Source organism: Mustela putorius, unplaced genomic scaffold (genome assembly GCF_011764305.1).
Source record: "Mustela putorius furo isolate JIRA1106 unplaced genomic scaffold, ASM1176430v1.1 tig00000056_pilon_pilon_pilon, whole genome shotgun sequence".
Lineage (NCBI taxonomy): Eukaryota > Metazoa > Chordata > Mammalia > Carnivora > Mustelidae > Mustela > Mustela putorius.
Window position 1 is genome coordinate 1,208,785 of NW_025421263.1, and position 12,845 is coordinate 1,221,629.

The 12,845-nt window shown below is 46.4% G+C and overlaps 2 protein-coding genes across 5 annotated transcripts in view; one reads left to right on the forward strand and one right to left on the reverse strand.

Annotated features, from left to right (window-relative positions):
* Positions 1-6,193, forward strand: part of SPIDR (scaffold protein involved in DNA repair) — a 603,350-nt gene extending 597,157 nt beyond the window's left edge. For all 4 annotated transcript variants that reach the window (XM_045081470.1, XM_045081547.1, XM_045081503.1 and 1 more), the window contains one exon: positions 5,169-6,193. In XM_045081470.1, the coding sequence (XP_044937405.1) occupies positions 5,169-5,324 (156 nt within the window). In that variant the 3' untranslated portion in view covers positions 5,325-6,193. The remainder of the gene's footprint in view (positions 1-5,168) is intronic.
* A 564-nt stretch (positions 6,194-6,757) lies between these two features.
* CEBPD (CCAAT enhancer binding protein delta) lies at positions 6,758-8,148 on the reverse strand. Its single transcript, XM_004780198.2, has one exon. The coding sequence runs from the start codon at positions 7,957-7,959 to the stop codon at positions 7,144-7,146; it is 816 nt and encodes a 271-aa protein (XP_004780255.2). The 5' UTR covers positions 7,960-8,148; the 3' UTR covers positions 6,758-7,143.
* Between the last annotated feature and the right edge of the window lie 4,697 nt (positions 8,149-12,845).

Here is a 12,845-nt window from a genome sequence, read left to right on the forward strand (position 1 = left end):
AGATGAAGATCCCTGTCCTGTGTACTTCCACTTACAACTTACAACATGTACTCACAGTATCATTGTGTGCATGCTAAGTGTTCAGACTGTACCAAGACACGGGTAAGTCTTACTGCTGTCATTCCCTGACAAATACTTGTGTCGGTTTATGAGATCCTTTTCTTTTTGGAATTGAATGATTTCCTGACCAAACTTGCAGAAGATATATGAATATGACCCCACTGGCTTTGATGATAGACCGGCAACATTTCAAGTCCTACTGCCATGATTCATGTTAATAGAACAGAAATATCTGAGACACACATTTTGTGTTTTTTAATTGCTGGGTATTCCAGAATGAGTAACTGGAAACTTGACCATTATTTCTCAGAACTGTTTTGCCTTCCCTGAGAGTTACTATGGTGTGAGGCTGAATAAAGTGGTATGCTCCTCCAGGAAAACCACCACCTAAATATATATAATTTATGGTCTAGAGACAGTTTCTTCCTTGTGAAATTTGGCCCTCATGAATAAGAGAGGTCTGTCCTTGAGATGCCACCTCTGTCTTGTCCAAGCCATTTAAAAGCACCACAAGTGGCTTGAGGAATCTCTGAACCCCAGAGAAGTGCACTGAACACTGACTACTGGAGTGATGCCAGGGCACAGCCCCCAGGTCACAAAAGTTATCCAGGGCCAGTGTTAGGGTTCACCTGCAAATAGCAAACTTGGGCGAGCTGGAAGGTTGTGGTGAAAAGCTGGGTGATCATCTATAGAACTTTCTGATGGGGTCCCATGGCCAAATTCCAGCTCTGATTGCAGTCTGAACACAGGCTGAATTTATCCATCCTCTGGAGCTCTGAGGGTCTTCTCTCTCCAGTGGCAGCAAGCCCCTGCCCCTTAGGAGGTGCTGGCAGCTTGAGGAGGCAGAACAGCAATTTGTACTCCTTCCTCAAAACCACGGCTCTCAGAGTTTGGACTAAATTGGAACATGGATAAACCCATGAATAAGATCATTGAGGATCACTGGTCTGACAATGGTTTCCAACCCTGATTTCAGGTGAAACTGCCTGTGGAGCTCTAAAAAGCATATCTGGCTCCCACCCTGGGATAAAGCCCACCAGCCTGGGCGTTCCCTAAAGCAACTCTGTGACACTTCCAGCTCAGCACCAAACCTTTATCTAAAGGGCTGCTTCGCAGGTAGGGATTGATGCATAGACTAGGCCGTAGGAGGGTTTATGAACTAGTTATTCCCTGAATGTTTAAAGTAAAATGTAAGTAAATAACTATAATGGACTAAGAACTATGCTTACCACTTTTCTCACACGTTGTCTTATTTAATCTCTGCAACGTCTCAATGGTGCAGAATCCACATTTTACCACTGAAGAAATAAGAGTGCAGGGTTCACAGTTACTGTCTCTGTTGGGTACATTGTTATCCCCACAAGTGACTACGTAATAGAATGGGGGGAGGGTAACCGGAATCCTTGTGTGTTTGTTTCTATTGTTCCTGAAGTTTATATGTTTAATGTGTGACAAGACAGTAGTACCTGTTGGCTGACCCCTTGTCACCTCATCTCTCGGTCTTTGAGGTGGGGGAGGATGAGGAAAGAAGGGTGTGATGCTGGGTAAGGCTGATGAATTAGAGGGAGCTTTAAACAGGTCCTAAAGATGGTAGATCTACGTTATGAGGCAAGATATTTCCATGGAAAAGGTTGGAGGAAAGTGTGGGGAAGACTCCTGCTTAAGGAGAACACAGCAAATGAATCAAAACCCACAACTTAAACAAAGAAGAACCAACAGCACTTGGGATGGCACATAGCTCCCTTTAGTCTCACACAACCACAGAGGTGCAGTTCCTCATGTGGCCTTGGCTGGGCCCTACCAGATTCGGGCCTGATCTCCCACTGGTTTCTCACAGGTTTCCTGGTGCTTCTTCTAGGAAGCCTCCAGCCATGGACTGCCCTTGATTACCCTACCTCCCTATAAGAGACCCAGAGACCAGGAGGAGGCCCTGGCAGAAATCCTGCCTCTTCATTTGATTTCCTTCTGACTGAAGCTGACTTATACATTTTATATATTACACTTCTTAACTCCAGTATGCCTGTAGGCAAAGCCCTACTTCTAAAGAGCTCAAGAGGTCATGTGTACAACCGTACTTTTGTGTGTGTGTGTGTGTATCGGTGTAGCTGGGTTTGCCCATGGGTGTACTTGTGTGTATACACTTGTCTGTGCTCATGTGTACATGTGTTGCCTGATTATGTGCCTGTGTGTGCATGTGTGCACTGGGTGAGGGGCACAGGTGAGGGGCACAGGGTGGCAACAGCCTCTAGTGTTACCTTTCTGGGTGCCCTGTTATCAGAGCTGACACCATGCAAAGTAGAGTAAATTGCAAACCTGGAGGGACAGAAGTTCATCTCCCCTCCTCCAGTTTTACTCAGAGTGGATGATCAGGACTTTATATCTGACCTGCAAGAAGCTGATAGGAGATGGGTACAAGAAGGACCTCTGTGTTGACAAAAGCATGAGTTTTCCAGTCTGGATTCTGTCAGTTTTCTGGGTGAGAATGCATATTTGCCAAAATCCAAAGAATCACATTAGGCTTTCCATGAGAACTCTACTCCCTAGAACAGATGTGCTGTTTCTGGTTAGGACACATGAGTGTTAAGTTTTATGCCTTAACTTTAATGGGTTCAACTTACAGATGTGAAAACAATGGAGTCCGCTGCCGTTGTACATGTCAGTTCTCAAGCTCACATTACAGTGATAGGAAATTTGGAGTTTGTTTCCTTACTTTCAGGAAAAAGAAAAGTTAAAGGAAAATAGAGGGTGCCTTTTATAAAAATAGAGATACATTTTACACATTCATTACATTCATATGAACAGTGTGTTTGCATTTGCTGGTGTGATTTTTTTTTAACCTCTCCATATTAACTCCCCCCAAATATATTGATGTCTACTTATAAATGATATAGTTAATATTGGCTATGATATAGTTATTATAAACTTTAGCTGTGAAACCTGACATTGTAAAAAGAAATGATCTGTTGCTGACTTTTTTCAAGTTAGAATCTGTACTTTTACCCTAAATGAGTGTAGAAGTGCCTGGGCCTTCTACTTCCCCATACACAAATGTGCAAGGCTAGCTAAAGTGGGAAGAGACAGTAAATGAGTATCCAGCTGGCCTACCTCAATCCTCCCAAACCTGGACAGCCCCTCACTATGCACAGCCTTGTGTGTACCTTCTGCACCAGCACCCCTGTGGCTGGTTTTCTGCCATCTTTTCAGGGTCAGGCCCCTCATGGGTTCACAGCAAGCCCTTGATGAATGATCAAGGCAGTGGCCCATGAACCTGACATCAGTGTCACAGATAAGCGAAGCGGAGGAAGGCTTCAGCCATGGTTGTCCAGGCAGAGACTTTAGTTCTTTCTCTTCACCTGTCCTGATGACAACTCTTACTCCCCCTTCCCTCCATTAAACCACTCTGTTGACCTTACTCTAATTTTCACTAAAGAAGTCCAAACTCTATAAGTGAATACACTAAGTGTTTCACACCGTGTCTGACTTAAAATACAGTGGTTTGGCATTAGAGCAGTGCCCACATCCCAGATTGATCCTCCTGTGTATTGCTTCAGAACAAACTATCTCAAAGCTTAGTGGCCTCTACACTTACTCTGCACACAGACCTGCAATTTGGATAAGGTTCTGCCAGGACAACTCATCTCTGCCCAACAGGACATCAGCTGGTACCCCAAAGGCTGGATTAGAGTCACAGAACACCCTCAGTCCCTGGCTGGCTGTCATACTCCTGTTGCCTAGGACCTTCTCGGGCTCTGGCCAGATACCACATAGTCTGGATTCCCTCAGGACATGTGTCTGGATTCTGAGAGAGGCAGGCAGAGTCTGGGCACCTTCCTGACCAAGCTGAGGATGTCACTCAATGTCCCTTCCACCATACTCATCATAAGCAGTAGTCACTGAGGCCAGCCCAGGATCCAGAGTGACAGCAGTGAAGTGCCCACCTTTGATGGGAAGGCACCAAGGACACAGAGATGTGCCAACTTTGGCCATGTTGTTGGAGCCTCCAGCCTCCGTCTCCCTTGCCAAGACACATTAATGATGGAATGGGTGAGCTAAAACATACTGAACCAAGATACTGTAGAGATGTGTAAGTGTCTTGCACATAGGGGTTCCTGGGTGGCTTAGTTGTTAAGCAGCTGCCTTAGGCTCAGGTCATGCCCAGGGTCCTGGGATCAAGCCCTGCATCGAGAGCCTATTTCTCCCTCTCCCCCTCCCCCTGCTTGTGGTTTCTCTCTTGCTGACAAATAAATAAAAATAAAATCTTTATTTAAAAAAGTGTCTTGTACAGAGGAGTGAGGTAACCCAGATAGTATTCTGCAAGTGGTAGCAAAGAAACCTCTGAAAAAATGCATTACCCTCTAGGGCTTCTTCTGTCTCTGGTAAAGCCACAGATCTGATTTATCCCAACGCTTTTGAGCTGCTTCTTATTTTCAGCCCCTTGCCCCACCCCAGGAAGAAAATGTTGAGGTTTGAGACCAACAAAGCCTTGCCATACCTTCCTAGCCTAGTCATCTTGTGCCCCTGATGTCCATTGCCCTGAGTTCTCATCTAGAGATGAAACCTGCCTAAGATTAACCAATCACCGTAAGATACTCATCAAACAATGTGAAGAAAAAGCTTTTTACAACACATTTTTGGCTCAGTGTTACTGTAGAAGCAATGGGATGGGATCCTATTGAGAGAGGTTTGGGGCAAAGTACCAGGAAATCCTTTGACCAGAAGTGTTGCTAGATTGGGGAAGTGTCCCAAAGGAAGTGGGAGACAGCTGCAACCATGATGCATGCCCAGCCCCCAGCCTTCCTGCTAGAGAACAGGGCATATCCCTTTGTACGTTTGTCCCCAGCTCCTCTCATAGGACAGCTTAGCTCGGATATGCTTGTCTTTGCGTCCACCAACAAACAGCAGAAAAAAGGAGTTCCTTCATTTGCCGTAATAGAGTTTTTATCAAGCCCTTAATTTTTTTTTTCTTCCTTACCCATGTTATAAAGTGGAAGGTCACAGACTGAGCAAAGGACCTTCTCTGCTCTGCCCTGTGTGTTCCGTGTTGTTGGGAACAGAACGTTCAGGGCTGGCTCTATTTGCTTTAACCAGTGTGCCTTCTATCACTGCAGAGTTATGAAGTGAAGAGTGTCCTCGGAAAGGAGGTGGGGTTGTTGAATTGTTTTGTCCTGTCCATAACCACCCACCCAGCTATCTGCGTTGGATTGGAGGAAATTGAGCTCCTGAGTACAGGAAGAGGCTCTGCAGAACACTGCTGGTTGCCGTAGGATCTGTGAACTTTGCAATGCAGTTGCCCGCTTGGGGTAGTTACTTGTTAACTATGGGTAGAGCGACTGTATTGTCTGATCTTGATTTTCCTGGGGCAAATGTTAGTGTGATTATTTTGTAAACTAAACAAAATATTTTTTTCTAGTTAAAATATTTTTACCTTTTTGCAAATTCAGTAACATGTTATTAAAACTTAAATAAGCCTGAGGTCTTCATTTTGTATTTCATCTTAAGCAATTAATAGTAAAAAGGCAAGAAAAAAATTGTGTTCACTTGTAATTCTTAAGTGTTTAAATTTTACCGTGATTCAACACGTTTTTCTTGTAGTTATTTAAGGTGTCCCAAAGAACACCCTGCAGAGTTGAAGTATTTGTCCTAAATTGTAATACAACTGTTCTACTACACAGTACATATCCAACTTAAACATTTTGCCGTTTAATAATTTTGGGAAGGTTTAATAATCTTGGTATTTAATTTTGGGGAACTGTGCCAGAGGTAAAACTGTTACCCATAAAGTATATGTAAATTACCTGGTGGGATTAAGGCTGTACTGCACAGAGGTATAGATAACTCATGCTAGATAGACCTATTTAATCTTGCTGGGTACTGTGTACAGAGAGCCAAGATTACAGACTGAAGAGGAGTGATTGGTTATGTTTGCTTTGTTGGCAGAGATTTAAATTAATATAAAATGATGAATAGATTATCTTTAGACAGTATTTTGTTTCCTCCCTTACAATATGATGACAGGCCACAGTTAATTACATAATATAGACCTAACCTAGAGCAAGAAAGGGTGCCTAGTACCCACTTTAATTGGGAGAAAGGCAAACGGCTCTATTTGTTCTGATTAAACTTTGAAACATTACCATGACAAGATTTCTGACTATCCTTTGCATCTCCTACAGGACTATTGTATTTACATACACTTTGAGAATGTGAGAATGTGTTTGAAGCAGTACAGAAGGCTGAGTAAAAGTGAAAGCAAAGTTCCATGAAAGCCAAAGATGAGTCAGACATGACTATCGGATAACCGGAGCCCTTCCACTACCCCCTCACCCCTTGAAGCAGCCAACTAAAATTAGGGAGCCCTTTAGCTCTTCATAGAGCCCCTAAATCAGTTGCAGGGTCAGTCGACAAGCCAGCCCCCTCCCCAAATCCGGCTACTTCTTTGGGAGCACCTTCCACAAAAAGCTGCTAGCATGAACAAGATCCTGGGCAAATATTAACATTTGGAGGTAGACTGTGGCTCCTTTCAAAAGCAAAACAGACCCTCCTCTTCTAAGGAACTTGGTTCCCCTCATGGACACACACCTGGGTCCCGCGGCCTCCCGCTGCCTTGCTGCATACCTGGCACTGGAATGTGCCTTTCCCCAGCGAGGTCCTGGGGCTACCAGCATTCAGGAGTCACTGTAAATACAGGAATCAGGAGTGGTTTTAAATGCTTCTTTATTCTTACAAATACTGTAAAAATTAATATAAAAAGGTGAGCATGCTCAGTCTTTTCCTCTTATCTACAATAACAAATGGTTTGAGAAGTCGTTTTTCTTACAAATGTACCTTAGCTGCATCAATAAGAGTAGATGTAGAAAAGCTATCATTATAAAAATAATTTAAGGGAAATAAACACATAGCTTCTCTCGAAGTTCGGTGGTGGTTAAGTCCAGGCTGTAGGTTCCTTCGCTCGCGCGTCCCAAAGGAAATGCAGCCGGCGCCAAGCGGCTCTCGCTGCGTCCCGGTGGGGCGCGCTCCGCACCCTGGCTGGTCGGGTCTGAGGTATCGGTCGTTGGTGAGTCTCTCCCGCCCCCGGGGCGCGCGTTACCGGCCGTCGGCGGCCCCGGCGGCCGGCAGGAAGGGGGAGCTGGGCAGCTGCTTGAAAAACTGCCGAAGGCCGGCCAGGTCCCGCGTGAGCTGCTCCACGCGCTGGTGCAGCTTCTCGTTTTCGGCCGACAGCTCCACCAGCTTCTGCTGCATCTCCTGGTTGCGCCGCTTGGCCTTGTCGCGGCTCTTGCGCACCGCGATGTTGTTGCGCTCGCGCCGCTGCCTGTACTCCGGGCTACCGCGGTCCGGGCCCCTTTTCCCCGCACTCTTCTCCCGTGCCGGGCCAGGTGCAGGGCTCGGCCCGGGGCTGCAGCGCGGTGGCTCGGGCGACGTGGGTGGTGTGGGTTGTGCGGCGGCCGCCAGGCTCACCACGGTCTGCGCGCAAGCGGCCACCTGCGCCGGCAGCAACGAGCCGGGCGCGTCGCCGTCTCCCCAGTCTGGCTCGCGCTTGAGCGGACGCGGGGCGGCTGTGCCGTGGGTACGCGCAAGGCCGCCGGGCAGCAGCTCCAGGGCGCCCGCACCGGCGCCTGCCGCGCCCGTCTTGTGGTTGCTGTTGAAGAGGTCGGCGAAGAGCTCGTCGTGGCACAGCTCCAGAGTGGGCACGGCAGCCATGGAGTCAATGTAGGCGCTGAAGTCGATAGCACTCTCGTCGTCGTACATGGCAAGGGCAACGGCGCCTGGCTCGGACAGAGTCCCCGACTCGCTGCCGCGGCCCGGCTTGCCCGCCCGGCCCGGCTCATAAAAGGGTGCGGGCTCCGCGGGCCACGGCGCGCCGCGTGCCGGGCCGTCCAGGCTAAAGAGCGCGGCGCTCATGGCGGCGTCGAGCTGGGCTCCTACTCTGAGCGCGGTTGTCACCTCTCTGGGCAGGGCCCCGCCGCCTTTTCTAGCCGAGCTGACGCGCACGCCCCGCCCCGACTACAGAACCGCTGGGGCGCCCCGGGCCGTGGGGAGGGGGGCTGCGGGCGGCCGCGTCCGGCGAGCCCCCGCCCCGCCAGGCCCCGGAGCCACCGCCGAAACCCCCCGCTCCCGCCCCGCTGCAGTACTCCCCGCTGCTCCTTCCCTCCTCACCCCAGGCCCGCGCTAGAGGGGAAGGGGCGCTGCTTCTTCCCCGCCCCAGCTCCGGCCCAGCCCCTGCGCCTCTGCTGGGAATGACCCTCCCTCTGCCCGCACTCCGGCTTTTTCTCTTCTTCCTGTTTGTTGGGTTTGGAACCTTTTCGCTCTCGCACCCGGCAGTGAAATCAAAACCGGGATTTGGCCGCGGCTTGTCCCGGGCCGGTTCCCATCCTCAGGGGGAGCTCAAGCTGGGGGAGGGCGTCTCTGGTGCTGAAGATAGAGCCTGGGGACGTTCTCCAGCCACGGCTCCGGTCCCGGAGACCCTGGTCCACATCTGGGGCGGCTTGGACGGCGCAATGGGAGGGGCCTGCTTCGCACTTTTCCGAGAATTCGGGGCCCAATTTGGCCCTTCTCAGGGGTCAAAGGCACTGGAGGTCAAGGCTCGGCGTCGCAGCTGGAACTTCCAGTCCGGGACTGCGGAACGCAGCAAATGGGAGAGGAGTCACGACGCTTGTCTGAGCCTCCGGCCGCCCTAAATACAGCAGCCTCCAGCGCGCGCTGATCCAGCCAGGCCCGAGGGCCGGCTGGAACCACGCAGAGCAGCGCAAACGCAAGGCCCGGAGGCCCCGTGCTCCCTGCGCGCTGACGTCCCTTCTAGATCTTCTAAAGCAGTGCCATCTCGTGGCGGTGTTTTCTGCTCCAGTTTGTTTTTGTTTTTGTTTTTTACTTCCGGGCTCTTTCTTGCCTCAGTATTCCAGAGAAGACCTTTTGAATCTAAAGCAGCTGGGTCTTCAGGAGAAAATTTGTACTTGCAGCTCTGATAGATTATTAAATTGCTAGCTCTTCATACCGTAAAACACATGAAAACACAGTATGGATTGATTTTGTTAGTTAAGTTTCCTGAAATTTGGTCATTTCTGGTCAACTCCATTTATTAAATCACTGTCCCTATTCAAACATGGCCTCTGTCTCACATTTATGCTTGCCTTCGGCTTCTCACATATCAGACATTGTGTCCAAAAACCTATGCTACACAAATTGCTCCAGTTTCTGCAAATTCCAGAGGTAATTTCTAATGATGTACTATGGATATTTAATAGGTTTCCTACAACAACAAACTTACTGCTTTATAATTACTTGGAGAGGACACACGGTGTTGATGTTACACTATTGATTAATTTCCTACGAAGGGTAAAACCGAGTGACACATGTAGTGTGGGCTCATGCATACCCAGACAAATTTCTCTGTTCTTATTTATTTAAAAACCCATAGAAACACTACTGAAGCCCTCTGCAATCAATTAGAGGATGTAAAATAAATATACAGAGGAACCATATTCTCATAAAAATAATTCGGTGTGATTAGTAGATTAAGATTGAGCTTGAGATGTTAGGCCAACTTTTTAAAATGTATTATGCACTAATTAGGGGCGCCTGGGTGGCTCAGTGGGTTAAAGCCTCTGCCTTGGGCTCAGGTCATGATCTCAGGGTCCTAGGATCCAGCCTCACATTGAGATCTCTGCTCAGCAGGGAGCCTGCTTCCTCTCTCTCTGCCTACTTGTGATCTCTGCCTGTCAAATAAATAAATAAAATCTTTAAAGATAAAAATGTATTATGCACTAATTAAATAACCACTTTTCGATTTCTTCAATATTTTCTTCCTTTTTCCAGAGGGAGTTACAGGGAGAGATCATAGACCAGCAAAGTATGGATTTGTTGTGACATTTTAGGACAAATTACTTTTTAAAATATAATAGAAGTTTCCGGGTTTTTTGATGGTAGTTGTTCATAGTCCTTTCTTGAAATCTCCACTTTCTGCCCTTTCCTAGTCTACTATAAATTTATTCAAGATAAATACTGAGCTGTTCTTCATCATTTCTCATTGTTAGGGGTCTGTTTCAAATAATTACTTGAACCTCCTGAGTCTTTGGTATTCTTAGCAGAACTGCTGAAAGGAAGGCATCAAGTAAGAAAGCATTTCTGTAAAAGGTTGGAACCTTTGGATTCCCCATGTTTATAAGGACACTCCTATGCTGAGTACAGGTGAGATGGGCTTTCTAAACACATCAGTCTTTTAGAAACCCAGGAAGCTGAAAATGCTTAAAATTTTCAGGGGCATCTGGATGGCTCATAAGCTTCTGCCTTCCACTCAGGTCATGATCTTGGGGTCCTGGGATCAAGCCCCACATTGAGCTCTCTGCTCAGCAGGGAGCCTGCTTTCCTCTCTGTCTCTGCCTGCCTCTCTGCCTACTTGTGATCTCTTTCTGTCAAATAAATAAATAAGATCTTTTTTTAAAAAAATTCAGTATGTTCTAGTATTTTTGAGCATTGTCAGGGTTAGAAAGTTACTTGGGTTTCCTCCTCTGCATTCATAACACAGTGACCATAACTCCGTTCTAATAAGGGATCGTTTTTCGACCCTTCATATGGCACAAGATGTGAAACAAAAACAGGTCTCCTCCCAATTAAAATCTGAAACAGTGCAAATGTTTTGTGAACAGTGGTATCTAAAGTGTAAAAATGAAGTTTTGAGAGGAAAGAGACTTTGCTGACTTTAGCGCCCTCTTCAGTTTATTACTCTCAACTATCACATTACATACTTTGTTAACCTACCTTAGGGCTAATTTTAACTTCCTGGTATATTTTTATGTGGGTGTGTGTGTGTGTGTGTGTGTGTGTGTGTGTGTTATGTTAGACAATAGTGAAGATACAAATATAGACTTTCTTGGGTAAATCTTACTCCAAATGTATTAATTTTGAAAAGGCAAGACAAGGGCCAATATAGTAAAAACTCAAGGTCCCTATGTGTTGGGGTCACTTGATACTATTAAATCCTATGTATTTTAATAAAAACCTACTGCGATAGGTAAACATTTCTGTGTTCACTTCAGCCTCTGTCATTTGTGAGACTAAGCCCCCGGACTAAGCAGTAGCCAGAGCTGTGAACAGGTATTTGATTTTATGGGTCATTTGTCCAATCTGCCATATATTTTCTCACATTCCCTATAGTAAAAACACAAAGGAGAAGTGGTTTGCCTTCCCAACATGTCAAGTGGACTTATCCCTCAGTCAGCTTGTACTGTCTCCCTCCTTCCTGCCACAGCCCAGCTCCTCAGCTACCCCCTTGGTAGCACTTCTGTCACACTTGCTCATCCACAGAGCCACAGACCTCACAATCTTCCTCCTGCAAACCATTTTCACATGACCTCCAAGAGATCTTTGAGAAGGAAGATGTCGTCACATTACTCTGTTTTTCAGAATCTTCTGAAAAGTCCTTGGCCAAGACATTAGTGTTTCACTTTCCAACTATGAACCCTCCACTGCCCACTTCTTTAAATCCATTTCCTACCATAAGCAACTGACACATGACTCAACTCTGAATATCCTACAGACCTGCCTGGTCCCGTGTGTGTGATGCTGATGGTTCTGCTGACAGGGCTTTTCTACTGCTTGACTGGTCAGATCCTTCCACCAACTCTCTAGCCCTCCCAAAATGTCTTTCTGTTGCTTTCTGTGTCCCGTGTTAGCCAAATCAATAATTTCCTCATCTGGTTTCTAAGAAAAAGACATTCCACGTATTGCCAATTATTAGGTGTATATTTCTTCATATTTTGTTGAAATTGGGATTCATATGACAGTTACCAGTGTGTCAGTTACGATGTTTGTCATTGCTTGTATGTGGGTGTCAGAGGCTGGGAGTGAAGTCCTGGGGATGACAGTGGAGAGTGCCCTTTAAGAAGTTCTAAATCATAAACTCTCTAGGGGGAGCAGAGAGTAGTGTTGTGTAGAAAGTCCAAACATGAAAGACTGAACTTAAAAGTGGTTCAGAGCAGACAAGCAATGAATATGAAGTGTAGAAATATCTTAAGCAATATACCTGGCTTATATTTTCCTGTTTACATATATATTAGAGAGATGTATTATTAAAATCAATGTCTAAAGGAGACTGACTTCTTTATATGAGTACAGATTAGCAATTTTAAGAAAATAAGAGGAGCAAAGTCACTAAAAATAGTGGACTAGGGAACATCAGGGCTCTGTCCCTTCACAATAACAACTGGCAAAACTGTCAGGGTCAACTTTCATAGAAGTCTAAAATCTGGCCAAAAACTTACAACTAGAGGAAAGCATAATGAATAAAGAAGCTGGTTCGCTGCAATAGGAGAGTGTTGTGGCATTTAAAATTTCCTGCTTACTGTCTCCCTTTCTCCAGATTGCTGTTGGTCCTGAAGACAGCAGTATGAATTCCTGGTGCAGGTTGCTAGCATCAGAGGGAGTGATACAGACTCTATTCACAATGCACTGAGGATGTATGTTTGGATCTGTACAGTAACTCCCCAAGGGAGCAGAGCAATGGGTGGCATTTGGGCATTTGCCAAAAGCACATAAGAGCAAAAGCTAAGGCAAGCAATAGAAAGAACAAAAACCTGGGGAAGGAAGACTTTGGAAAAGGAGATAAATGTGGAGAAAGAGCTTTTAAAAGCTCCTGAATTTGCCAGGAAATCAAGAAGTCCATGTGCATGCTCTGGATGTGTTGCGTACTCAGAAAGGGCCACACAGTACGCCAGTCTTTCAGTTCTGGCTGTACTTCATGCTCTATTCATTCAGGGTGTGAAACCTAAGGCAGAATTAATAAAAGCCTAGCT